This window comes from Anolis sagrei, chromosome 1, assembly GCF_037176765.1.
Source record: "Anolis sagrei isolate rAnoSag1 chromosome 1, rAnoSag1.mat, whole genome shotgun sequence".
Taxonomy (NCBI): Eukaryota; Metazoa; Chordata; class Lepidosauria; order Squamata; family Dactyloidae; genus Anolis; species Anolis sagrei.
In genome coordinates, this window is record NC_090021.1 from 319222130 (window position 1) to 319239928 (window position 17799).

At 37.5% G+C, this 17799-nt stretch overlaps 1 protein-coding gene across 2 annotated transcripts in view; it reads left to right on the forward strand.

The window, feature by feature from the left end:
- VRK1 (VRK serine/threonine kinase 1) overlaps window positions 1-17457 on the forward strand; it is a 46533-nt gene extending 29076 nt beyond the window's left edge. For both annotated transcript variants that reach the window (XM_060755864.2, XM_060755872.2), the window contains exons 10-13: window positions 1247-1305; window positions 3317-3495; window positions 13117-13222; window positions 17072-17457. In XM_060755864.2, coding sequence (XP_060611847.2) covers window positions 1247-1305; window positions 3317-3495; window positions 13117-13222; window positions 17072-17157 — 430 coding nt within the window. In that variant the 3' untranslated portion in view covers window positions 17158-17457. The remainder of the gene's footprint in view (window positions 1-1246; window positions 1306-3316; window positions 3496-13116; window positions 13223-17071) is intronic.
- The last annotated feature ends 342 nt before the right edge of the window (window positions 17458-17799 follow it).

Here is a 17799-nt window from a genome sequence, read left to right on the forward strand (position 1 = left end):
ACATTACTAAGTGCCGTAGTATTACATGCTAAAAACTGATATTTGTTATTTTGCAGACTAAAAAATAAATAAATAACAAATTGAAGATATACAAAAATGTAAAGGTTAAACATTTGCCCACTTTCCCTTGCTGATTTAGCTTGAATTTTATGACATTCATCAGACATATAATATTTCCATTTATTTAAGGTGTTGAATCCCTTTACTATTTTGATACAAATTACTAGGGTTGTTCACGGATTCGTTTTCAAAAATGGGTCTTCAGCTGGTGGCTGCTGGAAAATGTGAAGTCAGGGAGGGAGACAGCCACTAGAAGGGAAAGGATCCCAGAAAGGGGGTTATCTTACTCACTTGTTTTAAATCCAGGTTTCATTGAAAGACAAAAGGGAAAGGATCCCAGAAAGAGTGTTGTCTTAAGCCCTAGCTTAAATCCAAGTTTCCTTGAAAGACAGAAGGATCCCAGATAGAGTGGTATCTTAACTCTGGTTCTTTTACTCCAGTTCTTAATGAAGGCTTTAAGGACAAACACTTCTCTAAAATGACAGAAGGGAGCCTAGAAAGCGGACTGGATCAAAAGAGGAATATTTCAGCTTCCAGGATTGAAAACCGGATTTCTGTCCTCCATATTCTGGATGCTCCCGAAAAACAGATCAAGGTCCCTACCGAAGTCCGGGACAAGAAATCATAGATTCATAGAATTATTGAGTTGGAAGAGACCTCATGGGCCATCCAGTCTAACCCCCTGCCAAGAAGCAGGAATATCGCATTCAAAGCTCCCCTGACAGATGGCCCTCTAGCCTCTGTTTAAAAACCTCCAAAGAACGAGTCTCCACCACAATCTGGGGCAGAGAGTTCCACTGCTGAACAGCTCTCACAGTTAGGAAGTTCTTCCTGATGTTCAGATGGAATCCCCTTTCCTGTAGTTTGAAACTATTGTTCCGTTTCCTAGTCTCCAAGGCAGTAGAAAACAAGCCTGCTCTCTCCTCATGTCTGGCCATCATGTCTCTTCTCAGCCTTCTATTCTGCAGGCTAAACATGCCCAGTTCGAAACAGATTTCGGTTTACCAGAATCTCACAACCCTACAAATGACTGATATGAGATAATTTTTCATTTTCATATAAAACATTACAATGTGGAAGATTGTTCCTGTTTTTGCTGTGATTAATTGATCATACACACAGGGTGCACATATGAAAGGGGAAAAAAGACAGCAAGAAAAGTTGTTTTGTCGTTTTCTTCTATCAGGTATACAGATAGTATCAAAGAACTGATGTCTGAATGTTTTCCCGGAAAAAATAAACCAGGTAGGACATTACAATTAAATATTAATGTGCTCTAAAACACTTGTTTATTTTTAAATAAATGCAGGAGTGTGCATGCACTTAAGAGTAATTGTCAAAACAAAACTGAAGTTTGGAGGCTTTGAATAAAAGGATTTGAAGATATTCTGATGGATATTTCTCAGTTAAAATGATTCTTGAATAACTTTCCTAATATTACTGGATATCAAACATTGCATAGCCAAGTATTGTCTCTTCCTGTACCTTTCCTGCAGTGTCCAAATATTTTTGGAGGGCCATCTAGGCCACTGGAGCAGATTTTGAGGAGCGTACAGGACAATGCGTTAGGAAAGGAAAAATCCACTTTGCCATAAGGCCACTGATTAATGGACATTTGACTTTCGCTGCATGCATTCCTATATTTTTTCTGTATTGCATAGTATGGATTCCTCATTCTTAATACTGGGAAAAATGATACAATGAATCTAAGCCACAATAGTTTAGACAATGGTCGTAACTGATTTCACTGAGATCTAAATTGTTTCTGAGGTCCTCTAATTTTAACGCCCATGAGAAACATATATGATTTTTTGTTGTTGTTTAAGAAATTCCTAATGAATTGATTTGTAGCTATAAACACAAAGAACATTAATTGATTAAAAAAACTTAGAAACTGTGCTGTGTTTTAAAGTAATTTTTTATTTAGGAGTCCCCGGTGGCACAGTGGGTTAAACCACTGGCCTGCTAAACTTGCTGATCGACAGGTCGGTAGTTCAGATCCGGGGAGCGGGGTGAGCTCCCATTGTTAGCCCCAACTTCTGCCAACCTAGCAGTTTGAAAACATGCAAATGTGAGTTGATTAATAGGCACTGCTCTGGCAGGAAGGTAACGGCACACCATGCATAGTAATGCCAGCCACATGAACTTGGGGGTGTCTATGGACAACACTGGCTTTTCAGCTTAGAAATGGAGATGAGCATCATCTCTCAAAGTCAGACATGACTAGACTTAATGTCAGGGGAAACCTTTACCTTTATTTTTTATTTAAAAAAAATAAAAACATAAAAACTGATGTTTTAGATATATAAAACTACTAAGACTATGCACTACATAATATACACTATAACTAAAACATAACTAAACAACTATAAAAAAACCTACAAACGTTCCATGCTCTGTCTGATAGTTGTTACCCCTTATTAAGTCTACTACTTTTAACAATACTGTATTCACGCTCTACCAATTCTTGAATCCCAAAGTTGGTAAATGCCCTAATACAGCACAAATTCTCTCTCTCTCTCTCTTTTAAATCCTCAATGAATTGAGCCTAGTGATGGGTTCAGGTCTATACAAACTATCCCCAAGATATGAACAAGATAGGTTCTGTAAGTTTGCTCTTAAGTTAAATTTGTTTGTAAGTTGGAACAGGTACATTTTAAAGTGTATCTCCAGACAAATATCTACATGTTTTACCTTTTAATAGCATAGAGAAGAGTTAACACTCCTGTGGTGTTTCCTTTGCGGTCTGTGCCCCTGTTCAGAATGTTTTACTTTACTTTCTGTCCCTATGAGAATTGGTTTTTGAAAAAAATTGGCTTGTTGTGGAAATGAGAATTGGAGATAAAACTTCAGTGGAAACACATTTTCCCCATAACTCTTTCAGGAGTAAATTTCCCTTCCAAGAGGTACATTTCTCTCATTTCCTGTTGTCTCACCTCCATTCTTAACTATGAGTTCTATGTTTGTAACTTGGGGACTGCCTGTTTGTTTGGGTCCAAAAGAATGACAGCAAAGCTGCTTCCAAGGAGTGGCCTGTATCACTGCAAAGACACCTACAATTCCACTTCTCTCTTTCTCTCTTCATTATATAATAACCTATCCTATTTGGGATAGAACTGGAGGAATTCCTTATCTGATAGTTGTAGAAATGCAACTGTAAATGAATGATTGCATATGTTTCTAAATCTATTACTATAGATATATAATGCATTTCAGTTATACTTGGCTTATATAGATCTTCAATGGTTTTCTTCAGATGAGCTAAGGAGGTATATGGAAAAAGTGATGACTTTGACCTATACTGAAAAACCACCTTATGAGGAATTACGAGAAATATTTCTTCAAGGTCTCAAAACCATTGGTGAGAAGGATGGTGGAATATTGGACATGGAAGTTTCAGAAAATGGAGATGTTCCAGCAAAGCCTGCACTTAAGGTCTTTATTTCTTAATTCAGATCACCATTCAATGTCTTTTTGTCTTCTGCTGCATAGCGTGTGTAGCTATTGGAAATGGGTGTCACATAGGTGAGATCAAAACTGAAAGGGAAAGAGAAGAAATGTACCCTTGAGACACAAGTAAAAGACTTGCTCATTCTTATTACCACTGGCCTGAATCCAAAGCTCTACTTCAGGTGTGTCCAAGAGCTAGTATGCACCCCAAGGGAGATTCTTTAAAACTCCTTCTATGCCATATCGTACACTGCTTTTGAAATGCCATTCCGTTCAGCGCAAGGGAGGGGAAGTAGGAGGAATGCGTGTCCAGATTCCCCTCGGACAGATATAAAAGCTAGGTGTGTTAGGTTCTTTGTATCCTAGCCATGGATTTTTGTGTGAAATTTCTCTCTCAGCAGAACATATGCAATTGTGTAGGTACCATGACATCATGCTAAAGTGATGTTGTGATTAAGTCTCCAAATTAACAGCATGTTAGCAGCATGGATTACCGGCTGTCTCCAACTTGTGAATAGAATAGGTTCTGTAGGATTGTTCTTAAGTTAAATTTGTATGTAAGTTAGAAGAGGTTCATTTTTAACTCCAAATGTGCACACACACACACACACACACACACACTGTGGATAGCATAGGGAGGGGTCTGTGCCCCTGTTCAGAAGATTTCACCTCACTTTCCATCCCTGTGATAATTGAATTTTGAAAAATTTGGCTTCTTGTGGAAACAAGGATTGGTGAAAAGGTTCAATTGTGACACCTTTCCCCCATGATAACTCTTTCAGGAGTGAATTTCTCTTCCTACAGGTAGATTTCTCTCACTTCCTTTTGTCACAACCCTGTTCTTAACTGTGAGTCATTTGTAAGTCAGATGGGGGACTGGCTGTATTTGTTTGTAATAGCCAATCATTTATTTAACTGAATTTCATTCACAACACTTGAAAACAAGACTTTAGGACAAGAGTCCTGTTATTAAATAAAATAATAAAGCTCCCGATGGACAGTGGGTTTTCTAAATTTTAAGTATTCTGGTGGTGTTATATTCTACTGCTGGATGACTATATTCCATGAATAAAATTGACATATTTCAATATTTTGGGTATTACTTCAATATAAATGCTGATTTTAACAACTGTAGTTCAGAGTGAAACTACATCTACAAGTGTGTGTGAGAGGAGGATGTTGTAGCTAATCCACCTTTGTGCAAAAAGTGTGCTTGGCTGTCTTTGTCAGTTATAAACAGATATCTATCTATCTATCTATCTATCTATCTATCTATCTATCTATCTATCTATCATCTCTTCACATATATCATTAAGTGGAATTATTTGTGATTCAAGATTCAAGTTTCAGATTTATTTGAAAGTTGAAGTGACATAAGTGCTATAGCATACATAGATGAAATAGTTTTGGTGTTATTTTTATTTATAAAAATATTTCAATCATATTCCATATCTTTTAAGATTTAATTAAAATTTTCAGGTGGCATACCAGTAACAGTGGCAGCAGTATAGAACAATTTAAATTTAAAATAGAGATGAGCAGATTAAACCATCCCAAAATATCTTTAGCAGTTAAAACATATTCAGTTCAATAATTAAAACATATTAAAGTTTACCAGATTTACACAAAATTGGGTTGTTGTAAGCTTTTCGGGCTGTATGGCCATGTTCCAGAAGCATTCTCTTCTGACCTTTTGCCGGCATCTATGGCAAGGTCTCACAACCTCTTAGAATGCTTGCCACAGATGCAGGCGAAATGTCAGGAGAGAATGCTTCTGGAACATGGCCATACAGCCCGAAAAACTTACAACAACCCAGTGATTCCTGCCAGGAAAGCCTTTGACAATGCATTACGCAAAATTATTAGGTTCCAAAATCTTTGATAAATAATCTTAACTGTTTTTAAAGGAGTTTTTCAAATGTGTTATTAGCCAACCAGAACATTGTTATTGCAGTGGAAATGTAGGATTTAATCCTGGTTAAAGACATTTCTGGAGTCCCCACTTCGTCTCCCAGTGTAAACTGATAAATTTGTTCTTCTGTCAAATCAGACTTTGTTTTCCAAATGTCTGGAGCTAATAAAAATTAATCATGCCTGGTTGCTCTATTCTTCTTCCCTAATCATTTTCTTTTCTTGATTTAGCTGATTTAACTAGTGAATAATTACTTGAACCTGTAAGTTGCACTGAATAATTGGTCTTGCTTCTTAGTAAACAATACTTGGGATCAGGGTGTTAATCTTTCCCTCTGTGTGACTTAAAATACCGGTGCTGCTCATGTGTTTTGGACTGTTTTTTTCCCATTGGCTAAATAGATAAATTGCACCCTGGAAAATGATCCCCAAATCCCTTGCCTGAGTCAAGAAAGTGTACATAGACCAAAACGATATTCTCAGCACTGAGCATCTTTCAAAGAGAAGTGCTCTGATTTACAATCCAGTTAAAATCCACACTTTAGTTAATTGAACCAATTAATCTATTAATGCACTCAGCTCTATTCTCGCTAGATTTTTTTTCACTTGGTTTATCTTGGCATTTAACTTGGTGGGAATCCTGAATGTAAGCAGCATGCACTTGTTTGCTGTGATAACTTACACAGAACGGGGGGAAAGGTACAACCATTTGTAGTGGTTTATTATGAAGTGTGTTTTGGAATCAGAATTCAAATCTGCATTCAGCTGTGCAGCTCACAATGTAACATTGGGCTAATTTTTTTAGAATAAGCTACCTCACAAGGTGGTTTTCAAAGAAGTACTGTGTTAGTCCCTTGGTTGAGGAAGGGAAAAGGGAAAAAGAAGGCATGGAGCTTGTTTTCAAAAGGTACTAAATCCATCTGATCAAAGTTTCCAGGAATCGAAAAAGAACATACTGAGGATATGTATTCTTTTGCTATAAAATGCAATTTCCCAAGCCCTGTACTAAAGTGATTTGATACATTTTAACAGCTTGATCTGCACATAATATTTTACTCCAACAAAGTGCTGACACCTGTAACTCGTTTTAATTTTAATTTTGGATTTGGTACCTTTTGGAAACAAACTCCACAAGTGTCTTATAAAATTATTGTGGAGATAACATCAAAAAGGGGAAGGCCATAAAAGCTGCTTCCAACTTGAAAAAAATGAGAATGAGTGGAGGGAGACATACATTTTATTTTTTAAAATCTTGACTCTTCTGCTTTTTTTTATTTAGGATCTTTTAAAGATTATTTTCAAAATTACACAAAATTACACAAACATTCAAAACATTTTCCATTAGTAACACATGTTTACATCATTTCCCCTCTTCCTCCCTCCCTCCCCTCTCCAGGAACATTTTACAAATTTTGCTGTATTTATTATGATTGTTTAATCATGAGGATAATCTTGTTTAATTCCTTATATTTATCTTTCCCCTTTATTCTGTAAATTAAGCCTTTCCGTTTTGCCTCCCATGACTTTCTGATTTGGCTCATCCTGTAGTAACTTTTCCTTTTGCTAATGTAGTCTTGGAGGAGGTAGTCCTCTAAATATTTATACCATGCTTTTGTGTCCCATTTCTCTTGGTCCTTCCAGGCTAAAGCGACTGAGGCTCTAACTGCATCTAACATGTAATTTATTAGTCCTTCCTCCCATTCTTTAGAGCCTCATTCACCTTCAATTTTCTAGAGGAAAATATTATCTTGTTCCAATCGAATTTCCTTCTTAATTATTTTATGGAACTTTTATATTTTTTCACAATCCCACCACATGTGGCTGTATGTCCTCGACTCTTCTGTAAAGAAATTATTTTGGTTCACATCAGTTCTTGGCAAAGAATTATGCCACTTCTCTAACAAATTTTATTGTTGTAGATTTCTTCTCCAGATTCCAGTGTAATTTGTAAAAAAAAGTTAACCCCAAAACAGGGAAATAGTGCAATAAAAATGAACAGTCAACTAAAATACAAAACAAGTATAAAGCATGATGTAACTTGTAGAAGCTCAAGGGGAATCTATAGAAATGCAAAAAACTCCTCATCTTTGACATCAAGAATGACATTACAAGCAGTGCTAAGCTAGCCTTCCTGAAGAGCACATTCTTCACATGGGATGCCACCATCAAATAAACCCTTTCCCCTGTGCCTCAGAGAATAAGGGTCTGCAGAGAAGGTGCTGTGTTGAAAATCTCAATGCATAAGCAAATAGATGTGAAAACAAATGGACTCCAACTAATGTCCAACTCAAACAGCCCATCTAGAGAGATATAATGGTTGCTAGTACTGAAGCCCTCTAAGAAATCCAGATGTAGAAAAGATGTAATACTTAGGCTATGCTTAGACAGCTGTCACAAAAATCAGTTTATGTTTTTCAAGTAGTTAGCCCATAACATGTATGCATTTATCTTTATGAATCAGAAGAGTTCAACCCATAAGTGATGGATGTGTTACTGTGAATCATTAATGAATCATTAATATTATAGAAAATGAAGTGGATTTGCCTTTTATTTCTTTTCTTACTGTTAAAAATCTATGATTTGTATTATCAAACTCTAAAATACTCCAGAAGAGTTAGATTTTTTTAGATGATGATGTGAATCATGAACAAACCTGTGTACCATGTAAATGTTCTCTGAGAATACTGTAGAGCTTGTCAGATTTGTGGTTTATCTCACTTGATATTGTTGTTATACAAGTTTTTTTGTGATTGACATGTGTAATAACACTTCTAAATGTAAATTATGGGGACCTTAAATACAGTGGGCCCTTGGTATCCACTGAGATTTGGCAGGAATTTGGATACTTTATTGATTTTTCCACTTCACCCTTCTTAGTGTTATGGTGCTGACTTCTGTTAACTTTTTATGCTAAACTTCATAGAAAAGGGGAAAAGTCTTGGGTTGAAGCATCCTGTCATATTTCTGTTTTTAAAAGGTAAGGAAATGATTGTGGGATTCTCAAGAATGAATCCTTTGAGGTGAAACTTGTCATTATCAGTTTCAGCAACTATAGCTGGAAAAAAACATTTCACTTATGCTTAATGCTTATTTTCAAAAGAGACAGACAAAAGGGATGGAAGAAGAAAGAACTGATAACAGTAATAACATTATTTTTAAAATGAGCAATCACTATGATCCATAGTTTCTCTCCTGCTAAAATACATTTAAATCATTCACATAGCACATTCTTCATATTTGAACAAGATTCTAAAGTCTTGAATTTTAACACAATGTTATATCTACCTAGAGATGTGAAGGTTCGGTGGAGAGGGGGGAGGGAGGCAGATACAGATTTGTGGAAAATGTCTGCTGGATACCATGGGGAACTAATGGAGGAAGAATAATTTCCCATTATACTAAGGTTGGTGGTTTCCTCAGTTTTTAGTGTTTTTGGGTTTTCCCTCTTGTTCTCAAATTTCAGAATTAAACTTTTAGTTCCGGTGTTATATGCAGTTATTTGTCGTGTCAGAAGCAAGTTGAGGGTACAATTTAAATGCATTTAAAACTTTGTTTTTATGCTATATGTCCTTTGACCAGAAGCTGTCCACTTGGAATGCCTCTGGTGTCGTTGTGAGAAGGTTCTCCATTGTGCATGTGGCAGGGCTCAGGTTGCATTGTAGTAGGTGGTCTGTGGTTTGCTCTTCTCCAGACTCGCATATTGTGGACTCCATTTTGTAGCCCCATTTCTTAAGGTTAGCTCTGCATCTTGTGGTGCCAGAGCACAACCTGTTCAGTGCCTTCCAGGTCACCCAATCTTCTGTGTGCCCAGGTGGGAGTTTCTCAGCCACTGATTAAGGTGCTGGGTTCTAACTTGCCACTTTTGGATTCTCGCTTGCTGAGATGTTCCTGTGAGTATCTCCCTGGATCTTAAAAAGCTGTTTCTTGATTTAAGCCAGAAACGGCTTGAAATAAAGGAAACTTTTCTTATAGTTAACAAACCTCATCAATTTTAGAAGGTCTGTTTGGGCAGAACCTAACATTGAATTTATCCTTTCCTGTTTCAACCTGTTCAAATCTGGCTCTTCCCTACTTCTCTCTCTCTCTCTCTTTAATCTATTAGCTTTTTAACATTTCCCTTCAACGTTTTCCTCTTTTTGTGCTACTTAAATTTCTCTGTCTTTTTTATGCTATACTTTTTATGTGCCAGCATATTTTTTTTAGTAATAATTGATATCAAATCTGGGATTGAAATCATGTTGGGATCCAAAGAAGGAAAGGAAGTCATGGGATGCTGCCAAACTGATCTCAGTTAGGATAGTAGACACACTCCTCATTTCACAACCTTTAAGATAACCCACCCCTTCTTTCTAAAAATGAATCTATATTAAAACTCACTTCTGCTGTCTCATAATTTGTATAAAGCTTAAATTCTATACACATCCATTAGTGAGTCAATGACATTGGTCATATACTTCTGAATAAATATGCAGAGGGTTTCATGGTATGTCTTTCAGGTTATATTTAAATTCTTGATTTGAATTCTTGTCCAAGTTGGACTTTATTTGGGCTGCTGCTAGCTGATATATCCAAATGACCAGTATTGAGAAATAGGACCAGTAGCTGCTGCCCAGCTTAATTGAAATTCTTTCTCACTGGGAGATCCACATTTTATCTGCTATAAATTTAAAGCCAGTCTGGTTATGAGATTTATTAATGAGACATTGTTCCCAAACTGGCTTGAATCTAATTCACTTTCATATGTAATGCATGATGTTACTCTAATATTTGCATGAGTTTGGTTAGCTCCTACTGAAAGAGAAGTTATCCTCATTGCATTGCATTGAAAGATCCATTATTGCTGTTATAAACCACTCAAGCCATGGAGTATGCCTTATGCTCAGCGATGAGTCCATTGATTGCACTCGATAACTACCGGGAAATATTTGGAGTGAAATAAATATGAATTCATGATTCATAGTTTGCATTGCACTTTTCGTCAGTGATGGGTGTTGCTTCTGTCAGAGAGTGATGCCTGACTTCTCTTGCCATAGAAGTCACCTGCACCGAGATTAGGAAAAGGTTTTTTATTGAATCAGCATGGAAACAAGATAGATGTCCTTTCGTTTTTTTGAGTAGGAAGTATTAGGTACCGACTTTAAAAAATCTGTCTTCAGTTCAGCCAGGAAGAATGCATTTATTTCCTTTATTCAAAAGCAATCCAGTGGTGCGATATTCCTCCTTAATTTTGGTCGGAATGAACAAAAGTGTCTGTGTTTATTCCTGCCTAATGCATCACAAATCTGCTGACATGCTAACCTTGGAGTCTTGGTTGGCGTTAATCAGGCCTGTGCACCGGCAGGAAAGATGTACCTAATGCACTCCATCAGTGCAGTTTGCATATGGAAGTTCTCACAGGGGAGCTGCCCTGTGCCAGCTGAGGGTTACCTGCCCACTGCAGTTATTGTATGTAATTATCGAACCAATCTGTTCATCCCAGCAGGGTTTAGATGGTAATCATGAAGCAACACTTTGGAAAGATGTAATGCACTCTCCTCTTCCCTTGTCAGCCATGTGAGGCTGCAACCACTTCGGCAGCTCTTTCAGGAAAAACGGCACATTGGCCCAAGTAACCCAAAAAGCAAGCTAGAACTTAAGTTTTTAGAATAGTTTTAACATGATGAAGCAGTTTCATTCAGCTGGACTATCAAAAATAAACAAAAATACTTTCTTGTAATCATACCTTTGGTAATTTATTTGTCTTTCTGATTGTATTCAATCAGAATGTATTCAATACACAAAATGTAATTGTTTCTGCCTTGTTATTAATCTATGAAGTCATTGTGTACACTCTTTCAATATGAATAATTTGATTCGTGATAATTGACTTCATAGTAATCAACTTGATTTTGGATGGTGTGATTTTAATAACTTTAAACCGTGTTGTTTATCGGAGGGTTTTAATATAAATGTTATTATATTATTGATTATTGTTTAATTTTTATGCTTTATGTCTAAATGTTCTTTTATGTTTATGTTTTAATTTGGTTAGGTTAATTCATAGTTATATGTTACTGTCTTGCAGTTATCTTTTGTAATGTCGAAGGCTTTCATGGCCGGAATCACTTGGTTGTTGTAGGTTTTTTCAGGCTATATGGCCATGTTCTAGAGCAGTGGTTCTCAACCTGGGGTCCCCAGATGTTTTTAGCCTACAACTCCCAGAAATCCCAGCCAGTTTACCAGCTGTTAGGATTTCTGGGAGTTGAAGGCCAAAAACATCTGGGGACCCCAGGTTGAGAACCACTGTTCTAGAGGCATTATCTCCTGACGTTTCGCCTGCATCTATGGCAAGCATCCTCAGAGGTAGTGAGGATGTTTGCCATAGATGCAGGCAAAACGTCAGGAAAGAATGCCTCTAGAACATGGCCATGTAGCCCGAAAAAACCTACAACAACCTACCGATTATCTTTTGCGTGTATGTTCAGCATTGTATTTTGCCTTCATAATTTTGGAAACCACTAAGTTCCTTTAGGGGGAGAAAAGTGGTATATAAATGTAGTAAATAAATAAATAAATAGTAAATTTGGAATATTTTGTTGGAAGGTTGCTTTTGCATGGGAGAGATAGATGCTAGGGTTCTTGTGCCATGCTTTCCTTGATTTCTGTTCCACGAGCTAAAATGATGAAGAAATCAATCTGTTCTCATTTTGTATCACTTCCATATGTTTTCACGCATAATTCCATTCCATTTCTGCTTCAATCTATATTCGAAAAAAAATCCTCTCCAAATAGAATTCGGCTGTATGTTGCTCTCAAAACATATACTTAAAACATATTGCATCACAATATTGGTAGAAGCCTGAACTATGGTGGATAGCCAATTTGTAGTATGTAATATGCTTATTCATCCAAAGGATACAGATGAGGTTATTTTTTTATTGTAATTTCTTAGGTGCCCCCAGCTGAAACTGCAATTGTAACATTTGTTTTTCTGTAGTCATGAAATCTAGAAACATTTAAATGAAACATAATGACACATAAAAGCTGTGATACTGAAAGAAACCAAGAAGCACATTTTACGGTACTTAGTCCATATCAAGCCTAAGAGTAGAAATTTTATACCTGTAGCCTTATTGCTGAGCAAACTAAAATGAGTTTGCAGAAGAATCTGAGGTTTTTTTTTTTAAGTTTCAGGGTTTTTTTTTAATAATCATAGTACATAGAGTCTCGCTTATCCAACATAAATGGGCCAGCAGAATGTTGAATTAGCTAAAATGTTGGATAATAAGGAGGGATTAAGGAAAAGCCTACTAAATGTCAAATTGCGTTTTACATTTAAGCACCAAAATATCATGTTTTACAACAAATCAACAGAAAAAGCAGTTCAATACATGCTAATGTTATGTAGTAATCACTGTATTTACGAATTCAGCACCAAAACATCTCAATGTCTTGAAACAGCTGTGGATCCGGGCGGGAGCAAGACTGCATTGGATAATATAGTTGGATGAGCGAAGGTTGGATAAGCAAGACTCTACTGTATATTAATTTTGATATCTATTTTTTCTGATAGAAGCTTTTGGAGCTTTTTGCTCACAGACAGCAAAGGTGGGGGATTCAGATTTTGCTATGGTGCTTTTTTCCTTTTGTGGTTTAACTTGCCTGCATATGCTTTGTCCTGCTGGGTATAAACTTGGCTTTTCTTTTCTGCGGTAGACTAAAAGAAAACTAGCTGCTGCATCAAAACCAGCTACCACTGATGAGGATGATACAGAAGCAGATGATATGAAAGATCTGAAAAAAAGAAAACGTGCATCACCGAGTAAGACAAATGTTCTTATTAGTATTTGTCATTGATCTGACATTTTGATACAAAATTATCTTTAAAAGCTTAACTTCTGTAATAAACTGAACCATTTTATTGGGGTAACATGAAGAAACTAAGATTGTCAGCTATCAGCTGGCAGCAAACGTGGAGTATAATTGCTATGCATCATATAAAATGGATGGCAATTAGTTGATGAAAAGAGGTAAGAGTGGTGATTTCCTGTCCCCTTCCCCACCATTTATTTTCCTCTCGGTTCTCATTTTTATCCTCCCGATCTTGTCCAATTCACTGTTAGGAAGTGCGGGCTCCCCAGGACCAATTCATCACAGCAGGTTGCAGCCAGAGGCTAGTAGCAGCAGCCACCGTTTACAACAGTGAGTGGAGATACTTTAAGAAAAGGGAAGTTATCCAGAAAGGAAAAAGAAATCCTGGTGCTATTTTGGCATAATTGTGATTGCTTATGACCTGTAGATTCATATTCTCAGAATTATTGAAAGCAAGACTTGCCAGCCTTGTTACCTAAGAGTGAAAACAAAAAGGACCAAAATACCAGCATAGTTTAGCTGACAGCTCTTACTTCCTGTAACTAAGCCTTGGGAAAGGCATTTCTTTCGATCAGAAGGAAACAAAATGTTTACAAACTGGGAAACCTATAAACAATGATATTATAAGAATGGGATGTGACTGTCTGTAGAAAACCCCAGTTTGTACCCAGAGCTTGAGCTTTCCCACCTTTCAATTAGAGTTTGAAACTACTCTATTGGTGATACTGAACCACAACTTGGTAATAGATAAGAAAACAGGGATTCAGCCAGCCTTAGTATGGGTTATATCCATTTGAAAATGCAGGTTTACTGTTTGATGGTACTTCTGAATTCAACCATAAGCCCAGATTTCTGTGATGGGCAGGAATCAATTTGCACGATTAAAACTAATATTTCCCTACTGGAAGCCTGGTCCCCATGGGTTGGGGGTCTACACACAGATTAAGGGTACATTAAGCTTCCAAGGGGCTCCTATCTCCCATCAGCAAGAGTGGGCCTGTGTGCTTGGGGAAACATATACAGGGGATCGGTGGGTTGTGGGTCCTCAGGCCCGACCTGGGTCCAAACAATACTGGTGGAATCAATGTCTCAGCACTAGGTAGGGGATTATGGGTCAAGTATTTATTTGGAAACAGGGAAGGCTGGAGGGGTGATTATATGGGGCTACTGGGAAACCCAGAGCTCCTAGGGGCTCATAAGTTAGGTGAGGGATGTTGGGGAGTCCATGGGACCCCTGGCGCATAAGATCGCAGATACAGGGAGAGGAATGATGGGCCCCCGGTATCAGCGGTTTAAAGGGACGCAGATACTGGATCCCAGTGGAGGCAAGATCTCATTTTATATAATAATAATAATAATAATAATAATAATAATAATAATAATCTTTATTTATACCCCGCCACCATCTCCCCAAGGGGACTCAGGGTGGCTTACACGAGGCCATGCCCATCAGTACAATAACACAGTACTTATATGTTTAAATATGAGGTGTTATACTCTAGGGGTGATCAGTCAGGCTGCGCAGACCCTGTGCATGGTCTTCGGTGGCTTTTCTGGTCCCGTCAGCTGGAGCAAAGAAACCGGAAGTGATTTGAATTTAATGGCGGAAAAACAGACAATGATATAGAAAGAATATAGGAAACTTTTTTTTGTCTGATTTTGTTAATAAAGTTCAGGATTGGGTTGTGAAGTTCTCCAAGGGGCTGCTGGTTGCTGTTGGGTCCTTTCACTTAGGGGGCAGCCTCCAGTGGCTCCTTTGGTGCCCAGGAGGACCCGAGGAACTCTCTGCTGCAGGTTGCCATTGTATCCATTTATTAATATTGGGTGGGGGGGGGGCATTCTTTATGGGCTTGATAATACTATCTGAAATCATTCCTGGTGGTGTTGGATCTTCAGTTGGTCCAGAGTGTTGAAACTGGTCTATGAAAAGTGGTTCTGGTTTACAGTTTATAACTTTCTTGTTTCAGCATCTCTGCTAACTAGTGCTCTGTCTCTTGGCACAATTCAAAATGCTTGTAATGGCCTATAAAGCTCTAGCTTGCTCATCTATCTAAAGCTCTATTTTGCTCATCTATCTTACCTACTTGAAGGATCATATTCTCCCATAATACCCTGCTTTGGTTCTAAAAATTTCCTAAGAGGCTCTTTTCTCACCACATTAAAGGGATGTATAGTAGGAGCATGTGAAAAAACAATACTTGGTAGCTGCTCCAAGACTTTCTAGTCAATACACCCTGCACACTTGAATACTTCCCTTATTGTTGTACTGAGTGTAGCCGAGAAAGTTTTAGAATCTTTGGAAATTTTGAAACGACCATGATTCATCCCACTGGTGTTGTTTTGAGTATTTGATGTTAAGGCAATTTGCCCAACACAGAGCAAAATTAGATATGAGAGAACTTCTTGCAAATGTAAGAGAACTGTCTGCACACTCCTTCCTTCCTGTTATTTGCATAAAGAACTTACACACACTGACACTTATGTCCTGAAGTCTCTTAGAACACAGATGACATCTGATGGTATGTTTTTAAAATGAGTTAGCCATTTGGATATTCGTGAGAACAAATGCAGGAACCATTTACACTCATGCCATACTTGCTAACCTACTGCCTGAACCCTATTTTAACCTGGAGGTTTTCTCTACTTTAAATCAAGCCAAGAGAAATGTAATAATATGTAAGGCTGTGTTTTGAATTTCCCGCCAGCAGCTTTTCTGTCCCTGCCCTGTCATTCCCTCCCATTTTTAAAGTGTTTCTGGGACAGACTTGAAGGCAGAAAATGTCACTCGGTGGGAATATAGCAACAATTTCTATGCCTGAGTGTGTGCATGTTGTGTAAGTAAAGATAAAGGTTTCCACTTGACATTAAGTCTAGTCATGTCTGACTCTGGGAGGGGTGTGTGTATGGTGCTCATCTCCATTTCTAAGCCAAAGAGCTGGCGTTGTTCGTAGACGCCTCCAAGGTCATGACTGCGTAGAGCATTGTTACTTTCCCGCCGAAGCAATACCTATTGATCTCACATTTGCATGTTATCAAACTGCTGGATTGGCAGAAGTTGGGATTAACAGCGGGAGCTCACCTCATTCCCCAGATTTGAACCCGTTGACCTTTTGGTCAGCAAGTTCAGTAGCTCAGTGAATTAATTCCAGGATACTGATTTCCTGCAACCTGTGCAGTTGATTAGTATTTAATTTTTTTTACACATTAACCTGTAACGACTAGATCCTCCATGGTCAAAGTACCCAGAGACTAGGCCAGCACCAGTTGTGATGTCACTGCAAGTGTCATAGTAGTAATATGTTTCTTTAGCAATTATGGAAACAGTGGGGAAAAGGTTTTGACCTCTAGTTGTTATTAAGACTGAAATTCCTAGAAACCCAAAGGAGCATAGCCAGTGGTGAGGAATGCTGGAAGATGCAATCCAGCATTGTATGACGGGCCACCCAATTCCAATCCTTGAAGCAGGACTCATGCAGGTTTATAATGGAGTCATGATGGAAAGATAAAATAGCACTGAGGACGACGGACTGCCTGTGGGTTGCCAATTCATTGTCCCTATCAAACTAGTTTATATATCTTTGAATACTATAAGCTATGAATTTTATTACTGTAAATTAATTTTGTGAGACTCAAGAGTGTCCTAAAGCAGGCGTGAGTAGGTTTTTATGTGTGGGTGTAAATTATTGATAGGTTTTGTGTTACTATCAAATATTAAAAAGTCTTAATGTCAAATGTTTTGGTAGTACTCTTTCTGTTCTCTTTCTAATTTTAAAATTGCCTTTATTCTTCACAATTTTAGAGAAAGTGGCCACGCAAGCCAAGTTGCCGAAGACCTCTCCCAAAGCCAAGACAAGCGTGAGAGTCGGGAGGAGAGTCCAGAAGTAGAAGAGCCAGAATAATATGTGCTTTCTGCATTTGCTTGGATTGTTTTACTTTACAATAGTATTATGCTTTCTTTCATTTTTGCGTATGTGCTTAGTGAGCAGACTATTGCAATAGTCCTGCCTTCTTTACTAGGTTTGGAGAAATACATTTTAAAGTCTTTTGTAAAGAGTGTGCAGTTCAGTAGGAATGTTCCCAAAATTCTTGATTGTTTTTGTACACTCTTGTATCAATCTGTTCAGGAGAGTTTTTTTAATCAAACTTGAATAAAAATAAAGTCTTAATAATAGAGTTTATATATCATCCGAGGCTGAAGATGAAATATGTTTGTGTGCAAGTTATTTTGAAATACGCGTAAATTACTTCAAAGTTAAGTGAGTTTAAATAAGCTAGCTAAATGAGTATGGTTTTTTTTTTAAAAAAGAATACCCAACAAATTACTATGTGATAAGTGATTAAATGCAAAAAAGCGGTAACAATAAATAAACTCCCAAGTAAAGCAGCAAATGCAACTTCAAAACCTTTCTTGGCAAACATTTTGTGAATAGATCTGCCTTTGCATTTAAGACTCTGTTTGGCTATTGAACTTTTGCAACTTTACTTTTGTGTTTAAGACTTTGCCTTTTGTTTAATAAACTACAAATA